At 38.5% G+C, this 19,557-nt stretch overlaps 1 protein-coding gene across 15 annotated transcripts in view; it reads left to right on the top strand.

Moving 5' to 3' along the window:
* LOC140190195 (protein 4.1-like) overlaps positions 1–19,557 on the top strand; it is a 159,115-nt gene that overhangs the window by 115,529 nt on the left and 24,029 nt on the right. For 12 of the 15 annotated variants that reach the window (XM_072246717.1, XM_072246719.1, XM_072246729.1 and 9 more), the window contains 2 exons: positions 2,531–2,710; positions 8,836–8,877. In XM_072246717.1, coding sequence (XP_072102818.1) covers positions 2,531–2,710; positions 8,836–8,877 — 222 coding nt within the window. The remainder of the gene's footprint in view (positions 1–2,530; positions 2,711–8,835; positions 8,878–19,557) is intronic. The other 3 variants (XM_072246718.1, XM_072246727.1, XM_072246726.1) reach the window with 1 other exon arrangement.

Genomic DNA, 19,557 nt, shown 5'->3' with positions numbered 1-19,557 from the left:
TGCTTACTACACTAGCAGCCAGAGTTCTGGAGGCAGAAATTTGTTATAAATTTTTCCTTCAGTTTAGCACTTCTCCCTATAAATTAGTTCTCCTGAATACGTTCAGTTGAATTCAGTAATACTTACTTGGGCAACTCCCCAGAGAATTGTTCTATTTAAATATGTAAGGCTAGCTAGTCATTTGACATCACTGTAGCTGAACACATTTTTTTTAGTGTTCGGATGGCCTCTTCTTGCAGAAGATGGCTGTGGGGAGGATGTTTCTTATGGCAAGGGAGTCTTAAGACCAGGGTGCACAGTCTCAGAATAGGGGGGCGTCCATTTAGAACAGAGGTGAGGAGGAATTTCTTCTGTCAGAATGTGGTGAATCTGTGGAATTCATTGCCACAGCCGCTGTGGCGGCCAAGTCGTTGGGTATATTTAAGACAGAGGCTGAGAGATTCTTGATTAGTCAGGGCATGGAGGAAGAGAAGGCAGGAGATTGGGGCTGAGAGGGAAATGGATCAGTCATGACAGAGCAGATTCAGTGGGCCAAATTTTATCATAGATGGTGATGAAAAGTTGAAGATACTTCGATGCAGATTTTAACGCCATTTTAGCTGCTCCTGATTTGCTGCAAATTGGAGATTGGAGTTGGGATCCTCCATGTTTTATTACCACATCAGTATTTTTCTTAATATATTTCAGACTTTGTAAACCTTAATGAGGAAAGCTATGCTATCTTCTTAATAGCACCTGGCCTAACTTTCAATCACATAGTTCAATTGTGCAGTTTTCAGCTCCTCCGTAGAACTGAGATTGATTTTTGGATCTTTGTTTGCTTTTTAAATGTTCCTTTCGGATCAGGCTTTCTTTTAAATATTCAGTAGCTCATTTTAGGTTTATGGATTTTTCTTCTAACTGCCCATTATGCCGCTGCGTTTAGGGCAACTCCATCTCTGCCGGTGTTCAGGGCTTCCTTCATTATGTCAGTAGCTTTTTCTCAGTTTTCACGACTGTTAGTCATGAAAGTCCTGGGCGGAGACTCAGGAATACCATCGTGCTCAGATGTAGAAGGATTCTTCATCGCTGTTTTCATAACAATTTTGTTTTGTCAGTTAGGGTTGTTAGCCCTGAGCTGAACCCCTAAACCTGGAGGACCGGTGGACCATTCTTAGTCTGGCCTCTACCCTTTGACCTTTTTGGCATGGGTGACCCTACCAAGAGCCAAAGCATAAAGCCCTGACTCCAGCCAACATAACTCTCCAGGTCATTGAGGCATGCAAGCCTCCAAACCACAGCAGGGTTGTGGTCCTTTTGGAAGAGGTTTGTGGATACATTAAGGAAATTTGACAAGTGGGTCAAATGCAGGAAACTTGCACTGAGGTTAAGAAAGAGTCGGCATTTTCTTATTAAATAGTGGAGAAACCCTGAGAGGCTGAATGGCCCAATTCCACTTCAGCTTCTTGCTTTCTCATACCCGTAAATAAGCTGCAAAATTTACATAAGGTCCAGTAAAGTGATACATACCATTCAAAGGATCATTCTTTCTTTAAATTTTTGGATATATCAAGCAAATTTAATGCTTATTCTTCTTCACTGTCCGTTTAAGTTGGAATGTACTACTTTTACCACTTCCTATCCATAAGCTTATAAATAGAACAAAGATTTTGTTGCTTCTGGCCTTGTGTGTGTTCCATTTCATCTGTGCCTGTGTTCAAATGTTGTGGTAAGTTAATAGGCAGCTGGGGGGGGAAAAAAAAATAGGATCTGTGGTGATGCTGCTAATGACCAAACAATATAGTTTGGAAGTTTGTTTCTTTCCGGTTTCCATATTGATTCATTGATTTTCAGAGTGTTCACTACTGAGCAGTGTACTTGAAGACTATGATGTTGTACAGAGGTATTCACTAAAATGGTCAGTCAAATCTATTTTTGTTTGTTTCTTGGCGAGGCGGGAGGGAGAGAATTAAAATTCCTTAGTGTCTCCCCTAAGCTGGGCCAAAATTCTGTCTGCCACCCCTACTGCAAAGTCCTTCGATTGGTCAAGGATAAATTTGAGATCGGTTGGAATGCCCCAGCACAAACAGGTACCTGATCAACAGTCACTCTTCAACTCCATCCATGAAGAATGAACAGCCAGAAAAGGTACTGGAGCAGGGTTTCCCAACCCTTTTTAATGCCACGGAGCCTTACCATTAACCAAGGGGTCCATGGACCTCGGTTGGGATCCCCTGTACTAGAGGGTTGTCACAAGACTTGATTCCTGAATTGACCTCCATGAGAAGAAGGAAAGAAATAGTTAAAAATAGAATGCTTTCTTTTTGCTCTTCACTAAAATTCTTTACTAACTTTAAATAGCAAAGCTAATTATACAAATATATTTTATAACAAGATATATTTGAATAAAATATCTGCTATTTTTGCTTGCTTTCTCTCGAAAATGCCAAATTAATTTATGGTCCCTTTTAAATGAAACAGCCCATTCCTTTAACTTGGAAAAAACTAATGTGGAATTGAAAATGTGTTTCTCCTTAATTGTTTGAAATAGGATCTAGACAAAACCCAGGATGAAATAATGAAACATCATGCTAGTATCAGTGAACTGAAGAGGAACTTTATGGAGTCTGTACCTGAACCACGCCCCAGTGAATGGGATAAACGGCTTTCGGCACATTCACCTTTTAGGACCTTGAATGTCAACGGGCAAGTTCCAGCTGGTGCAGAAGAAGTAAGTAGATTTTTTTTCCTTCCAAGAAAAAATAGATTTCTCGTAAGAATATATCAAGAAAAAGATGCATAAAAAGTTGTCATCTGATCTTTCGGGGTAATGGGATTAGAACAATATGTAATAGAGGCAACAGTAGGCTAATCAGATCCTCAGGTACTTTCTGCTCTTCAATACGATCTTGGTAGATCCAGTCTTAGATTTATTACATTTTTCCACTCATTCCCCCAACTCCTGACTCTCTTGTAATTTTAACGTCAGACTCCCATCTGGAATAGCACTATGTGGCTCAAATCTAAGAGAAGAAGTTCCTTTTTAACCTCAAATGAAACTTTTTGCCCCATGATTTTAGATGCCTTTAGATCCCCCCCACCCAGCATCCACCCTCTCAGCTGCTCTCAGAATCACTTTTAATTAAATCATCTCTCGTTATTCTGAAGCATTTTTCACCTTACTACACAGCACATTTTTGCCAGCAGTTCGTAAAGCAAATGATCTACATTCCCGTAACCGAGGAACCAAATATGAGGTGGACTGAACCTGAAGAGAGGAAGACTTCGAGTTGGAAATTGAAATCATTTGTAAAAATTTTACAGCAGCACCTAGAAGTTCTTATCTAAAGTAGCTCTTACCATAACAATTATTCCAGCAGAAGACTTAATCAATTGAATTGACTTTGCAGTATTTCCTACATCCTTCATATACATGAGTAAAACTTCTTGTGTTACGTCTCCGTCTAAATATGCAATGTGCAATTTATAGTAATTTATAATAAATAGTATGTACAACAGGACAGTCAATAAAACGTAGAAATACAATTGTAATGTACTCGACCAATTTAATGAATTATGAATGTATGATTCAAACATTTACAGGCAATTCCACTCTCTCCACTCCCTCCCCCACACACACACATATTATGTCTTTTCGGGTAATGGAAAATCACCCTTATTGAATTTAGAAATCACTACCTAAAAATCTGAGAAGAAATAAATGGAATTTATGTGGGGTGGGGGGAGTGCAGTAATGTTTTCCAACTCTCATTTTTTTTCTTGCCACAAGCACTGTTGACTTGTGATATATACGGTTTTCTAGGAATCCATCAATCACCCCACTCCAAACACAAACACATACACACTCCCATAATGTGAAGATCACCTGTATCACCAAAGGTCTTTCAGTGGCACATGCACTGAACTGAATTCTTGTTTGACACACACTCAGTGACCATTTTATTAAGTACCTCCCTGTACCTAGTAAAGTGGCCACTGAGCCTATGCTTGTGGTCTTCTGCTGCTGCAGTCCATCCACTTCAAGGTTCAATGTGTTGTGTTCAGAGATCCTGTTGCTAACACGCGGTTATTCGAGTTACTGTTGCCTTCCTGTCAGCTTGAACCAGTCTGGCCATTCTCCTCTGACCTCTGTCATGACAAGGCGTTTTTACCCACAGAAATGATGCTCCGGATATTTTTTTTGTTTTTCACACCTCCGGAGCACAGGTTCCCAAACCTGGACCAATGCCATTAAGCAATGGGTCCGTGGGCCCCAGTGCTCCTGAGTCTGTTGTGTGTGAAAATCCCAGGAGATCAGCAGTTTCTGAGATGCTCAAATCACCCCGTCTGACTAGATATTTGCATTAACAAGCAGATGTACCACTGTGCCTAATAAAGTGGCCACTGACTGTATTTCCGGGCCACTTCAAAGTTTGAATCCCAAGAAATAAGGTTCAGCTCTTGTAAAGTGCATGCGAGTCATTTTACAATGCACTTCTTGGATTTTGTGTTTTAACCTCTTGATTAAGAGACAGTACAGTAGTAAATGGGCATATTAAGTCATTTCAGATAAGTCTGAGATATTAAACTGGAGGTTGATTAGAACTGAGAGGTCCACTGTAGAAAGAGTGGATGATATTAAAAATGCTTCTGTAGTGATGACCCTGGCATCATCTTGTTCAAATTTAACCATTTGAGGATTTTCTTTTGTTTGGTTTTGGAATATTCTTACTTTTGCTTTACAAGTTTGATAAATACTTGTCATTACTCTAGAACAGCCTAGTCATTGGATTGGATAGTCTTTTGTTTTAGCACTGTGTGATCCAGAGCCAGAGCATAGATCATTTCCAAGTAAAATTCTTTCAATTGCAAAATCAAAATGCTCACATCCAACATTTTCCCAGCATTATACTTGTTCTAATGTGCAGCATATTTCACAGCTTAAAACATAAAATGGAGGTCGCAGGTGCAGGAAACAATTGTCATTAAATTAGTCACAAGGAAAAGAATTGAACACAATACACTGCATTCTTCATTTATTTTCTATGTGCATGGATTGCTCTGCTGACAACAGGACACTTCACAAGGCAACTTCAAAACTTGCTGGAAACAGCTCAGACACAGTCCAAGATGTTTGTCTGTGACTGCATAAAGAGTTCGCTGAGAAAGGGTAACTAATGAGAAAATGGTGCACTTAAGTCGATGACTGTACAGGGTACTGGTGAGGCTGTACCTGGAGTACTGTGTGCAGTTCTGGTCTCCTTACTTGAAGGATGTACTGGCTTTCTAGGCAGTGCAGAGGATGTTCATCAGGTTGATTCCAGAGATGAGGGGGTTAGACTATGAGGAGAGATTAAGTCGCCTGGGACTGTACTCACTGGAATTCAGAAGAACAAGAGGAGATCTTATAGAAACATTATGAAAGGGATAGATAAGATAGAGGCAGGAAAGTTGTTTCCACTGAACTAGGGGACATAGCCTCAGGATTCGGGGGGAGTAGATTTAGTATGGAGATGAGGAGGAACTGCTTTTCCCAGAGGGTGGTGAATCTGTGGAATTCTCTGCCCAATGAAACAGTGGAGGCTACCTCAGTATATATATTTAATACAAGATTGGATAGATTTTTACATAGTAGGGGAATTAAGGGTTATGGGGAAAAGACAGGTAGGTGGAGATGAGTCCATGGCCAGATCAGCCATGATTTTATTGAATGGTGGAGCAGGCTCGATAGGCCAGATGGCCGACTCCTGCTCCTATTTCTTATGTTCTTATGTACCAAGCTCTGAGCAACACAAGGGTCCGATTAGATGTGGGAGAGGAGGCATGGAAATGCACAATTATGAAATCTTTGTCTTCCATGCAGCCTGCTCTTGGTAGCTCTCTGCTGCTTTTTGCCTGGCTGCCTTGGAAATTGTGCCTCTAAGGCTGGTCATCTGAGAGTTGCACAGAGATGTGTTAACATATGCTATCCATGTATGCCACATTTGAGTGTATTCTGAAGTGGAAACTATGCCAGTTGCCACTTGCCATTAAGACATTTTGCATTCTTTTTATGGGAGTTAATTTGTCACGAGCACTTCATACAATGGCGTTCCATTACAAATACATTTGTAGAATTGTTTCCTTTTAATTTTTTGAATCCCTAATCACAAAAATGGTTCAAACATTAGCTTGGTTAGAAATTTCTACAACTTAACCTCGTCATGCTCAATGGCTGGAAGGAACTTGGGTAAAGGGAATTATAGCAGAGTATAATGAAGGAGATTGCACACCTAGCAATAATAGAATGAGTGACTTTGAAGAAAATGGAGCAGCAAGGCTTTGGTGTTCTGTTTTGAACGGAATTTTGTGGTGACTTTGAATAGCGATCAAAATTTAAGGGAAGATAGCTGACGTAATGTCACTGAATGGTAGGTCACCAAGATATTGGGTTTTGATTGGAAATGAGTCAAAGGCATGAAAGGTATGTGCTGGGGTAATTTTGATAGGTAAATGTATTTAATTAGGATCTATCCAGTGATAGACTTCTATGAAAATTGGAGGTTACAGAGCTTTGTTTAGGTAATGCTGTCATGCTATCAATAAAATTTCGTTAACAGCAACCAAATCTCTTCTCAGAAATTGGTTTTTGAGTGAAAACTCATGATAAAAATGAGCAATAACAGTATTGTTAATTGGTATGGTTTTTTGGTAATATATTCCATTAGCACAATGTCTAAAGATATCTACAACCATTGTAAGCTGAGGTAGAAATTTCATAATCTAAGTTTGTTTCAAAATTCATGCCAAAGTAACTCGGTGCAACTAATAGCTTTCTGATTTAACATCAATAACCATATGATGTGGGCGGCAAGTAGAGACACAGCTTCACCTCCAGTATGGTAATGGCCTACCCATTGTTCTTGACCCTTGGTTCTGGACTCCACGACCACAGGGAAAAAGGTGCCCTGTTGAGCCCTGTAAGAGTATTAATTTTCGGTGGAAATTTCAATGGATTTTGAATAGGAGAGCGAGATTACACAATAATCCAGCTGCAGTTTCATTAGGTTCCCATGTTAGTGCAGAAAGACTTCTTTAATCCTATCCTCAAATCCTCTAATAAGAAAGGATTGTACATCAATTGCTGTTTTAATTGCTTGATGAACCTACAAGTTGGATTTTGGGAACACTTGTACAGGAATGCCTGAGTGCATTTTGAATGTCAATATTTCCTTATAATGTCACCATTTTTGGGTTAATAAACTAAAGGAGGTGACATAGCATTTTTCCACATTACATTCAGTCTGCCATATTCTTACCCACACTCTCAGTTTGTCTATGATCCTTTTGGAATCTCTTTATTCCTGCCTACTTGCAATTTCCACTTAAATCTGCGTCATCAAGTTTGGAAATAAAGCATATGCTACTTGCAGCAATGCTCTGCTAACCTCTAAGGGACAATTTATTTCCATTATTTCCCTCCTGCCTGTTAATCAATTCTCATTCAGTGTGAGTGTATCATTCCTTAATTCATATGCACTAATCTTGTGGATGAACCTTCTCTGTGGGACCTTAAAAGCCTTTCGAAAATCTAAGTATGTTGCATTCCCATACTATTTAACCAGTCATTTCCTTAAATTAGTCAAACACCATTTTCCGTTCTTAAATCCATAGTCTTCCCAGCACTATTAGACTTCCTCAATCACAAACAAGAGAAAATCTGCAGGTGCTAGAAATCCAAGCAGCACACACACAATGCTGTAGGAACTAAGCAGGCCAGGCAGCATCTATGAAAAAGAGTACAATCAACGTTTTACAGTCTTCATTTTAAATTTCAGCTCTTTTCCTAACTTCTGACATTTAGGCTAGCAGCTCAATATATCCCAGTTTTCTCCCTTAATTAACAAATGCCTTTGCTGCCCTCCAATCTGCAGAGTCTTTTGAATTTTGAAAGATGACATCAAATGCGTCCAACAGCTCTCTAGCTCTGCCTTTTAAAACAATGTAATATAGAGCATTCTTGGAACTGATTGCTTTTTATGTTCACCAACTTCTCTAGTAAGCCAGCCAGTGGCATATTGGCATCAGCACCAAACTTGGAGGCAGTGGTATCAAGTTGAATTCGGCTGGCTCCTTGCACGCTTCTCCTCTGTGCTTGGTTGAGCGTCGAGCTAGCAACTCAGCCTCATTAAAAAACAGTCAAATTCCATGGGAGCGGCAAAAATGCTGCACAATGTGTGAAGAGGAGCAACAACAACTTCTCCAGTACTTTTTTAATAATACCAGTTCTTTCATCAGTTCATCCATTTTCTAATATTTCTGGCATCTTTTTAGCATTTGTTTAATACCTCCAGTATTATAAATTCTCGTTTCTAGCTTTTCCCTGTGGCCTTTTCCCTTTTGCCTACGTATTGAAGCTTTGGCTCTCAATTTAACCATTTCTCAAATAGCTACTCTCATGTATTATGTTTCCCTGCAAATTTCCTGGTCAACCTTTTTTTTTAAGTTTTAAAATACCACCAAGCTTTAGGCTTCCTGCTATTTTTGTCAACTATGCAAGCCTTACTGTGATTTAATCCTATCTTTTTGGTTACAGATTGTTCCTGTTAGGGTTTTGTCTCTTGAAGGAATATATTGTTCTGCCAAATGATGTACTATTTCTTTAAATGCTAGCCACTGCCCATGTACCTCCACCTGTTTAAAGTAACTTCTCAGATGACCACAGTCCTTGCTGTTTAGATGTATGACTCTAGTTTTGGAATTTTGTTTTGAACCAGGTGCTTGATAAAGTATGCCATTTCTTTGCTGCTGAGGCAGAAGTGTATATGGTAATTGTATCTTGTAGTATCTAAAACTAATAACTTTATCCACGTACAGGCCATGGTGATATCAGGTTTACATTCTGAAAAGAAGCCAGAGGTAAAGTTGGTTACAATTGTGCTGTGAATGCTGAAATTTTATTTGCTCAAACAGATATCATCAGTGCCCAGTTCTATTTTAGTTGCTAGATGACGAACATTAAGTTTTTCTATTCTTGCAGTTCCAAAGACTAACTGTGAAGACTTCTAATGCTAAGCTTTATGAATGCCTATTTAACAGTGCATGGCTGGCTAAAGGTTGCATGAAGAAATGATCACACATTTTCAAAAAAAGCTACCAAAGTGCAAGTGAGCCCTGTTCTGTTTTTTAATATTTTGCATTTTATTCTTTTTTTTTCCTTTCCTCCTTGTTTCTAAAAAAAAATACCATTTTTGCTTTCATTTTCTTTTCAATTTTGAAGTTCAAATTTAAAAATCCACCTAGGAAGATCCCTGAAACCCAAATCTTCACCACATTTTTTTGATCCTTTTTCTTCCTTTGCCATTTTGTTCCCTTTTCTCTTCGAACACATTTTTTTAAAAATTTCATACTTACTTTCCCATCTTGCATCTGTTCATTTCTTTTTCTCTTGGTCTTCTGTCATGAAAGCAGACAAAGAAAATGCCTCTGTTAGTACAGGAAGAAGATGAGATAAAAGGAAAGCAGGAAACGGCAGAGATTTCACTTGCACAAGAAAGCAAAGAAGAAAATTCTCAAAGAGTTTCCATTCAGATGCCTGATGACAAACCTAAAACCAAACCTTGTCACCTCTATTCTATTGCAATACAACAGCCTCACATTCCTTTTATAATGTCACTCCTAATAATTTCTGTATTAACCATTTGGTGGCTTATCTTTATATGAGCACACATGGTGCTTTAGCTAAAACCTTTTTAAAGCCTGTTCTTTTTGGAGCTGTACTTTTGAATTCAACATTCTACTGATAAGTTCCTCCCTTTTTAAACAAGATACCTGTCCAAGTTGTATTTCCTGTCTGTCGTTTACAAAATTGTTTGCTGATTACTTTCCTTTCTGCTATGTCACATTCATTGAGATCCTTGGAATGATTTCCTCCTTTGTTAAGATGGCTATCTGTGTTTGTGCTGTGGGGTGCTGTATCACTTCTAGAAAGCTTCAATACAGTATTAATGAAAATTGTAATTTTTGGATTTAAATTACGTTATCAGAACTTGACATTCCATACTTAAGTCCCATTTTTGAAGAGCATTTACTGCTGTCTCTAAAGTTGAAGGATTTGAAAGTTAGCACTATAAGTTTATATAAAGTTTATGGTATTTAAGAAATACTTATGCCAAAATATTAATTCCTTTCAGTATGTACATACTGTATGTATTTCTTTATGCTGGTTTTTAAACTGAGTGTTTAATTTACTGGTGCTATGCTGTAAACCAATGATTGTGTATATTAATTGTCAATAGCCAGGTCTAGTATTCAGGATTGAGCAAAAAGATATTTCCTTCAGCTTCTGTTGATTAAGAACAGGTGAACAGTCAAAGTATTCAAAATCCCTTTGAAGATTTGTTGCATTTTGATATATTACTGCATCAGTATTTGCCACATTAATATTTCAAGACACTACAGTTTCCATGTAGAAATAATGAGAGCATTAAGATGTGTATTAAAGTGAAACAGTTATTTTTAAAATATGCAGGAGTTTGCATTTATTGTGAGTTGATATACAGGTATCTTGGCTGTCATGTCTCTGATCCCCATGCAAGCATTCCCAACAAGTATCAAGTTCAAACTCTGCCTTCTGTTCTTTCCACCACCCTCCCATTGCCATCTATGGCCTGCCTTATTTTCCGCTATTAGAGAGGCGGCGTGCGGGACCTGTGAGCATATCTCAATACCTTGAGCTTCATGTCAGAAAGTATTATCATAAACAGACCCCCCTGTACAAGGCCTATGTAAGTTGCCTCTTGAAAGGCAGAAGAATTTCTAGGCTATGAAGTTATATCTGTCGGCAAATATGAAGCAATGATGCATGCACTGTAAAAGATGTAGGTTAAACTTAATTTGATTTTTTTTCAAATTAGCTCATTGTGAGAAATGGTCTGCCTCAGGAATTGAGGGCTTTGCTTACATTTATTTGAACGATTTAGCTCTGGTATAAGGATGGGTGGCAGCAGAGTTTGCTGTTATCAAGGTCAGGCACATAGCCAATTCTGAGGAAGATATCAGGAGACTAATCTGCCAAACTTGCCAGAGTTTTTGGGGAAAATGGCAATAAAAATGTGAACTCATTTGATGGTGAAGGACAGTGAAATCACTATCAATGAAGAAATAAAGTTGTTAAGAATCTGGACAGAAGCTGCACAAAAATAGCAAATAGAATTTTGTTCAATACATTGGCAAGAGAATTTTCTATAAATTGAAAAATGTAGTTTTAGGGACATTAGTTGAGCATCAATTCTGTTCATGTGTGCTTTTGGAAACCTTATTAAGATTAATGTATTAGGATCATGATCTATGACAGTTCAGTAAAATCATACAAAGAGATTGCAGTTTTGGAGGAGAAAGGTTAAAAAATTGTTCTGTTTTCACTTGAAGAAATGAGGTTAAAATGAGATTTCAAAATTTTACGGAGCTATATTATTTCTCTGATATCAAGCGAACAGAGATTTAGGATTAATGCCGGAAGGTTATTAAAATGTTGAATGCTTTCCTGGATTTGTGCTTTGAAAAAAAATATATATTTCTCTGTGAAATAAACACAGGAAAGAAAATGTAGAAGGATTTTGAGAAGAGAAGCAAATATAAGTAATATATACTTGAGGACTTTGGAGCTGTACAGGCCAAGAAAACCATCTTATCTGATAGATTTCCCGCTGTAAATTCTAGCATTTAGTTAAAACCTGACAGTTCCTCTCGTGAGCGGTACATGAGTGAAATTCCAGAAGGGCTGTAACATGCAAAGGCTTATTCCAGAAGTATTTAGTCATTAAAATAAATGCCAAATGGTCCGTCTCGGTTTATATGAAGTCTGTTCAGCTCTTACAGAATGCCAAGTCTACTGTTTTTTTTAAAGTTTATTGATTCTTCACGGATCTGTGCATAACTGGCAAGACCGGCAGTTATTGTCCATCCCTGAATGACCTTGAGAAGGTGTAATGAGTCGTCATTCTGATGAACATTTGTCTAGGGAGTTCCACTATTTGCTTTCAGTGACAATGCTCAGTTATCCTTACTGGTGATAGAGGTCACATATTTGGAAGGTGCTGTTTGTGTAGAGTAGTGGCTTTCATAGATGATGCACTTTATAGCTACTATGCATGAGTAATGGAGGGCACAACCTCTGGTGTGGTAGAATCGCAAGCAAGAAAATCTGCAGATGCTGGAAATCCAGCACAACACACACCAAATGCTGAAGGAACTCAGCAGGGATAAACAGTCGATGTTTTGGGCTGAGACCCTTCATCAAGATTTGTGATGAAGGGTCTCGGCCTGAAACGTTGACTATTTACTCTTTTCCATAAATGCTGCCTGACCTGCTGAGTTCCTCCATTGTTTGTCTGTGCTAGACTGGTGTGGTATTAGACTTACTATAACATTTCTTCCAATAAGACCATAAGACATAGAAGCAGAATTAGGCCATTCGGTCCATCAAGCCTGCTCCCCAATTGTATCATGGCTGATTTATTATCCCTTTCAACCCCATTCTCCTGCCTTCTGCCTGTAACCTTTAACGCCCTGACTAATCAAGAATCTATCAACCTCACTTTAAATATACCCAATACTTGGCCTCCACACCCATCAGTGGTAATGAAATTCATACGTTCACCATCCTCTGACTAAAGAAATTCCTCATGATCTCGGGTCCAAGAATATCTCACTATAGGAAACATCCTCTCCAAATCCACTATACTTGGGCCTTTCAGTATTCGATAGATTTCAATGAGATCCCCTCTCATTCTTCTAAACTCCAATAACTACAGTCCCAAAGCCATCAGATGCTCCTCAGACGATAACCCCTTCATTCCTGTGATCATCTCTTGAACCTCCTCTGAACTCTCTAAGGTCAGCATGTGTTTCCTTAGATAAGGGGCCCAAAGCTGGTCAAAAAACTCCAATGCCTCATAAAACCTCAGCATTCTTGCTTTTGTATTCTAGTCCTCTGAAAGTGAATGCTAACATTACTTTAACCTTCCTACCACCAACTCAACCTGCAAGTTAAGTTTTGGGGAGCACTGCGCATAGACTCCCAAGTCCTCTGATTACTGAATTTTCTCCCCGCTTAGAAAATAGTTTACAGCTTTATCCCCTCTACCAAAGTGCATGACCATAAAGTTCCCTAGACTGTATTCCATCTGCTACTACTTTGCCCATTCTCCTAATCTGTCTAAGTCCTTCTGCAGACGCCCTGTTTCCTCAACACAACCTGTCCTTCCACCTATTTCTGTATCATCTACGAACTTGGCAACAAAGCTTTCAATTCCATCATCCGGATCATTAATATATAATGTGAAAAATAGCAGACCCAGCACCGATTCCTGCGCAACACCACTCGACATCAGCAGCCAACTTGGAAAAGACCCTTTTATTCCCACTCTTTCCTTTCTACCAGTCTGCCAATCTTCTATTCATGGTAGTATCTTTCTAGTACAACGTAGACTCTTATTTTGTTTAGCATTCTTATCTGTGGCACCTTGACAAAGGCCTTCTTAAAATCCATGTAAACAATGTCCATTGACTCTCCTTTGTCTCCCCTTCCTGTTATTTCTTCAAAGAATTCCAACAGATTTGTCTGGCAAGATTTCCCCTGAAAGAAACCATGCTGACTTCAGCCTATTTTATCAAGTGCCTCCAAGTTCCCCAAAGACTCGAACATTTTACCATCCACTGAAGTCAGACTAACTGGCCTATAATTTCCTGTCTTTTGCTTCCCTCCCTCCTCAAAGAGTGGAGCGATATTTGCAATCTTCCAGTTCTCCAGAACCAGTCCAAAATCTAGTAGTTCTTGAATGATCATCACGTATGCCACCTTAATCTCTTCAGCTACCTCTTTCAAAACCCTGGTGTGTAGTCCATCTGGTCCAAGTGACACATCTACCTTCTGACTTTTGAGCTTCCTAAGCACCACCACCTTAGTAATAGCAACTACACTCACTTCTACCCTTGACACAGTCAAATTTCTAGCATACTGCTGCTGTTTTGCATAGTGAAGACTGACGAAAAGTACTTATTTAATTCAGCCACCATTTCTTCGTTTCCTGTAATTACCTCTCCAGCGATCTGATATCCTCTCTTGCCTTTCTTTTACCCTTTGTATATTTTGGAACCCTCTTTTATATTATTAACTGATTACCTTTATAGAGTAATATTTCATCTTTTAACTCCTTATTTTTTTTATAGTTGTCTTCTGTTGGCTTTTAAAATCTTCCCAATCCTCCAGCTGCCCACTAATTTTTACTATATTATATGCCCTCCCTTTTGCTTTTATGCTGTCTTTGACTTCTTTAATGAGGTAGGGTTGCCCCATCATCCCTCTAGAATGCTGCTTCTTTGGGATAAATGTATCCTTTGCCTTGCAGATTGCTCCCAGAAGCTCCAGCCATTGCTGCTCTGCCATCATCCCTGCTGGTGTCCCCATCCAAACAACTTTGGCCAGTTCCTCTCCCATGCCTCTGTAAATTCCCTTTACTCCACTGTAATACTGATACATCGTATTTTGGCTTCTCCTTCTCAAGCTGCAAGTGAATTCTGTCATACTATGATCACTGCCTCCCAAAGTTGACTTTACCCTAAACTCTAGTTTGAACCAGCTGAACCTAGTTTGGCCGAAACTTAGTTGGTTCTTCGTTCTGGTGTTATAACATTATGGATTAACAAAAGTAAGCACCAGTCTTCAAGAAATAAATTTAATGTGACATTCTGATCCTGTCCCATTGAAGCAACTTGGGGGAAGACAATAGATGAATCTTCCTGCTATTAGCATGTTGATAAATCTGTATCCCTGCCACTCAGTACACAGTTTAGGGCAGGTCTGGTTTTCCTTTGGTTGCTTGTATATTCATGGAGCCATCCCTCAACACTGTAACTAAAGAGGTATATTTTGGGTGGTGGTTGTTCATTGTGAAAGATGATGATAGGAAACCTGTGCAGGAGAGTTTTTAAAGTGGAAAAAGTATTGCACTGGAGCAGTTCCACTCCTTTGACCTCCGAAGCCCGGAACTGGTTTGAACTGGCCTAAGTAAAACCTGTACACTATTTCAATAAAATATGCATTCAGTGTAAAATATAAGGCAAGAAAATATAAAATAAAGAAAATCATAAAATGTACATAAGGCAGGAAATGATCTGTGGTAGTGGCAATATTCCATGAGTTGTTGTTGTAGTGAAGCAATAATCGTTCCCAGTTGTGTAGTGGTTGGCACAACACTCGACAGTATTGGTATCCCAGGTTCAATCCCACTGCTGCCTGTAAGGAGTTGGTACGTTCTCCCCGTGACCAGTGGGTTTCCTCCGGTGGTCCAAAGATGTACTGGTTGGCGGGTTAATTGGTCATTGTAAAGTGCCCTGTGATTAGGCTAGGGTTAAATCAGGTTGCTGGGCAGCATGGCTCAAAGGGCCTGGAAGGGCCTACTCCATGCTGTATCTAAATAAATAAATATTTCCCTGCCCCTAACCTTTCAACTGAAGTCACAGATGCAGTTCTTCTAAAACACCTGCAAGTAGATAAAATGTAAAAAGTACTATTTTTCTCCTCAGCAACTATAAATTGTAAATGTTATGGTGCTTGATTTTGGAAGTATGATCTACAAGATAGTGGTTTAGGATTTGTTACTTGAAACTGAAGGGCTGCCATTAATGTAGCTTGCTTAAATAACGTGAAAAAGGGTACGATTTTGAGGTATCTTTGTCTTTATATTTTTCTCTGGAGCATCAGAGACAGAGGGGAAATTTATAAAATTGACAAGCATTGATAGGGTAGACAGTCAGAATCCTTTCCCAAGGTAGAAATGTCTAATACTCGAGGATATATATTTTAAGCTGAAAAAGAAGAAGTTTTTTTAAATAAAGTGGTAGGTGCCTGGATCAAGCTGCCCGAAATGGTGGAAATAACTATGAAAGTGACACACACAAAATGCTGGAGGAACTCGGCAGGTCAGGCAGCATCTATGAAAATGAATAAATAATCGATGTTACATGCTGACACCCTCATCAGATATGATGGTAGCATTTGAGAGACTTTTGGGTAGACACATGAATATGCAGTTATGGATCATGTGCAAACAAAAGAGATTTAGTATAACTTGCCATCATGGTTGGCATATGTTACAGGCTGAAGAGTCTATTCCTGAGCTGTGCTGCTTTAAGTTCTGTGTGTAACTTGCCAGAGGTTACAAATGCCATCTAGCATTTAAACAAATTGCTTGTAAGTAACTTGTTAGACTGAATAAGGAAGATTAAGGGAGCTAGGGCTTTACTCTTTGGAGAGAAGGAGGATGAGAGGAGACATGATAGAGGTGTACAAGATAATAAGAGGAATAGATAGAGTGGATAGCCAGCGCCTCTTCCCCAGGGCACCACTGCTCAATACAAGAGGACATGGCTTTAAGGTAAGGGGTGGGAAGTTCAAGGGGGATATTAGAGGAAGGTTTTTTACTCAGAGAGTGGTTGGTGCATGGAATGCACTGCCTGAGTCAGTGGTGGAGGCAGATACACTAGTGAAGTTTAAGAGACTACTAGACAGGTATATGGAGGAATCTAAGGTGGGGGCTTATATGGGAGGCAGGGTTTGAGGGTTGGCACAACATTGTGGGCCAAAGGGCCTGTACTGTGCTGTACTATTCTATGTTCTATGAATAAGTTGTCAGTAAAGTTTTTTTAAAAAAGAGAGCTGCTGTATTAACTGAGCAGGTCAGGCAGCATCTGTGGAGGGAGAACCCCCTTTGGACTGAATGAATGAAGGGGCTATGGCCAATGTAAAGAGATGAAGGGAAAGAGTGTGGCACGAGCAAGCAAGCTACACTGAGGAGGGGTAGATTGTCAGGGGGAGGAGGGAAGGGCAGAAATGGTGAATAAGCTGCAGGTTGTAAGAATGAAATGGAGATTCGAGCTAACTAAGTGAGGGATGGTGGGCTGATGGGAAGCGGGGGAGGTATAGGGGCCCTAGAGGGAGGAGTATGTGGCATATGCTTCAGTTTCAGGTAACTTGCTCCCCCTCTGTCCCTTCTACTCCCAATTGACCCAGGTCGACCCACACACCCCTTCTTTACAAACAGCCTCCCCGATCACCCAGTTTCTTTCCTTCCTGTTCCTGTTCTGTCAGCCTTTGCACAGTTAAATGACAGTTGTTGAATGTGATGGGAGTAGTCAGTTTAAATGGTTCGGCATGGACTAGTTGGGCCAAAAGGCCTGTTTCAGTGCTGTACATTTCTATGACTGTGAAATGTCGACTGAAATCTGAATGTTCCTGCACAGCTTTTCAAGAATCAGTGTGTAAATAAATGTACATGTTATAAAAGGCAGGAAAATATTAGTGCACTGAGATGGGGGAGGAGTTGATTTGTGGAGTGCAGTATATTTGGAGGCAATAAGTGTGAAACTTAAATGTTATTTTGGAAAAAAAAATGTAGCATTAAAATGGAAATTAATTTAAAAGTTAAGTACAATCTAAAAGATATTAAAATTAATTTATTTTTATACATTTACCTTGAAATCTATCTGATTAGCACCAATTGTTTGTGTTCTCTTATGGAGTCGTACTTTCTCAAAGTTTGAGGGAAGTTCTGAGTCCAGCTGACAACATTGTAAGATAATCAGTGCCAGTAGGACGTTAAATTCTCAAAACCTTTAATGTTACCATCATTGCAAAATAGTTTGATGTTTTTTAAAGTTCTATTTTGTATCACTTTAGTTATATTTTTGCTTAGTTTTTGAAATAGATTGATAAATACAAAGTAATTGGAAATTGTACCTTTTGGCGATGATCTAGATGTACGGTTAAATTCAATATTTCCAGTGAGCAACTTTCCAGAATATTATCAAATTGATTTGGAACAAATTAGCAGTACACTTCATCTCTCAGAACAAGTGCAACATATAATTAACTCTTACAGTAGAACTTTGTATATTCCTGAATTTCTCTTGTACATGTGTAAGGAAAATAAATACCTTGTGAAAACTTGACGCGCAGACTTGTTTTATTTTGAACTGTGCTGGTAGATCATCGTGTTTGAAGCTTTTCTGATTTGTTGTATATTAACCATCCTGCAGCATTACTGAAGTTTATGAAAAATAAATGAAGTATTTACTCATTGTGTGATTCAAATTATCAAAACCTTCAGAAAATCTATTTACAAAATAGATCTGTAAATCTATTTACAAAGATTTGTAGCTACTCTACGTTAAATTTTACTTATTAAGAAGGGCATGATAAGATTGGAGTTGACTTTTTACTGCCTATTGGAAGCTAAGTTCACAGTATACTTTTCAGTGTAGTACAAATTCAAATTTAGTTACAATTAAAATATATAGAGTGCAATTTAAGGTATGTATATTGTATTGGTCCTTGGTTTAAGAAAACTCAGCTTGGGATCTGGACTGGATATAAATTGTGAAGTTGGAGTATAAAAGTTATTCTTTTGTTATTTTGTTTACTATTCCATTGTGTATTTGTTATACTAGTTTGGTACCTTTGTCTGGTGGCTATGCAGTAGGTTCTTGCACAATCTTGCACATTCACTAAGCTGGTTGCATTTGGTTCATTCAAACAATGTGTTTTTAAACTGAAGGTGTCTTGTGTTGTTTGCCTTAAAGAGAAGGAATGCCCACTGTATTAAAGTATTGACACTTCCCTTATGGAGTGCGGGGGGAAGAAAGGGGTTCTCTTCAGGTTCAGGTACCTGGAGATGGTCCAAATATACTGTGGAAATTGTCAGTGCATAGAAAACCCAGTAAATTCAGTGGCTTTGAATTGGCTTCTTGAACACAAACTAAATTAACAAAGCAACATAAAACTAGTTATAGCTGCAGTACAGACAACAGAGTACAATGTTTGAATGTGCAAGAGGAGTGTTCTGTGCATTTTGGCCTATTATTTCACTGTCTTCTTATTGTAACTTGATTTCATATTTATGGTTCAGTATGAAGTGATTTTTTGAAATTGAAAGCAACATTTTGGAAAATAAGTATTAGTATATTGAAAGACAGTGGTTTCTATCAAATGAGATTGAGACTTTTATTTAAAATGGCACGCTAAACAGTATTTAAAATGGCTTGCTCATTCCCAAGTTACAATTTTATTGAAAATAACTGCCTTCTTCCACTGGCTTATCTTCTTTGGACCAGTAAGTTAACTTGATTTTTCAAAGCTTTATAAAGAAGAATTGTTTTAATACCAGGTATCAGAATCAAATTACAAGCCATCCCTGGGTAATAAACAGGTTCTGTTTTTATCGATGTCCTTAAGCTGATTTTGTCTGCAGGCTGGAAAATACACAAAGTTGCTCTCTATGATAACTATACCTTCACGTTATGACAAAGGATGGCATCAAAAGTGTGTATTCTGATAAGAAAGCACAATTAATGTAAGTGGAGAGAGCACATTGAAACAAGTATTTATATGTAAGCCAGATATTTAAATTTTAACAATAAATTTATAATATTTAAATGGAACAAATTTAATTTATTTTGCCATTCATAGAAACAAGTGTATGTATGTAGGTCAGATATTTATATTTAACAATATAATGGAAGTTGTTTGTTTGTGGGGGT

This window comes from Mobula birostris, chromosome 29 (assembly GCF_030028105.1).
Source record: "Mobula birostris isolate sMobBir1 chromosome 29, sMobBir1.hap1, whole genome shotgun sequence".
Classification (NCBI taxonomy): domain Eukaryota; kingdom Metazoa; phylum Chordata; class Chondrichthyes; order Myliobatiformes; family Myliobatidae; genus Mobula; species Mobula birostris.
The sequence above is the reverse complement of the archived record's forward strand: the minus strand, read 5'-3'. Positions and strand labels throughout refer to the sequence as shown.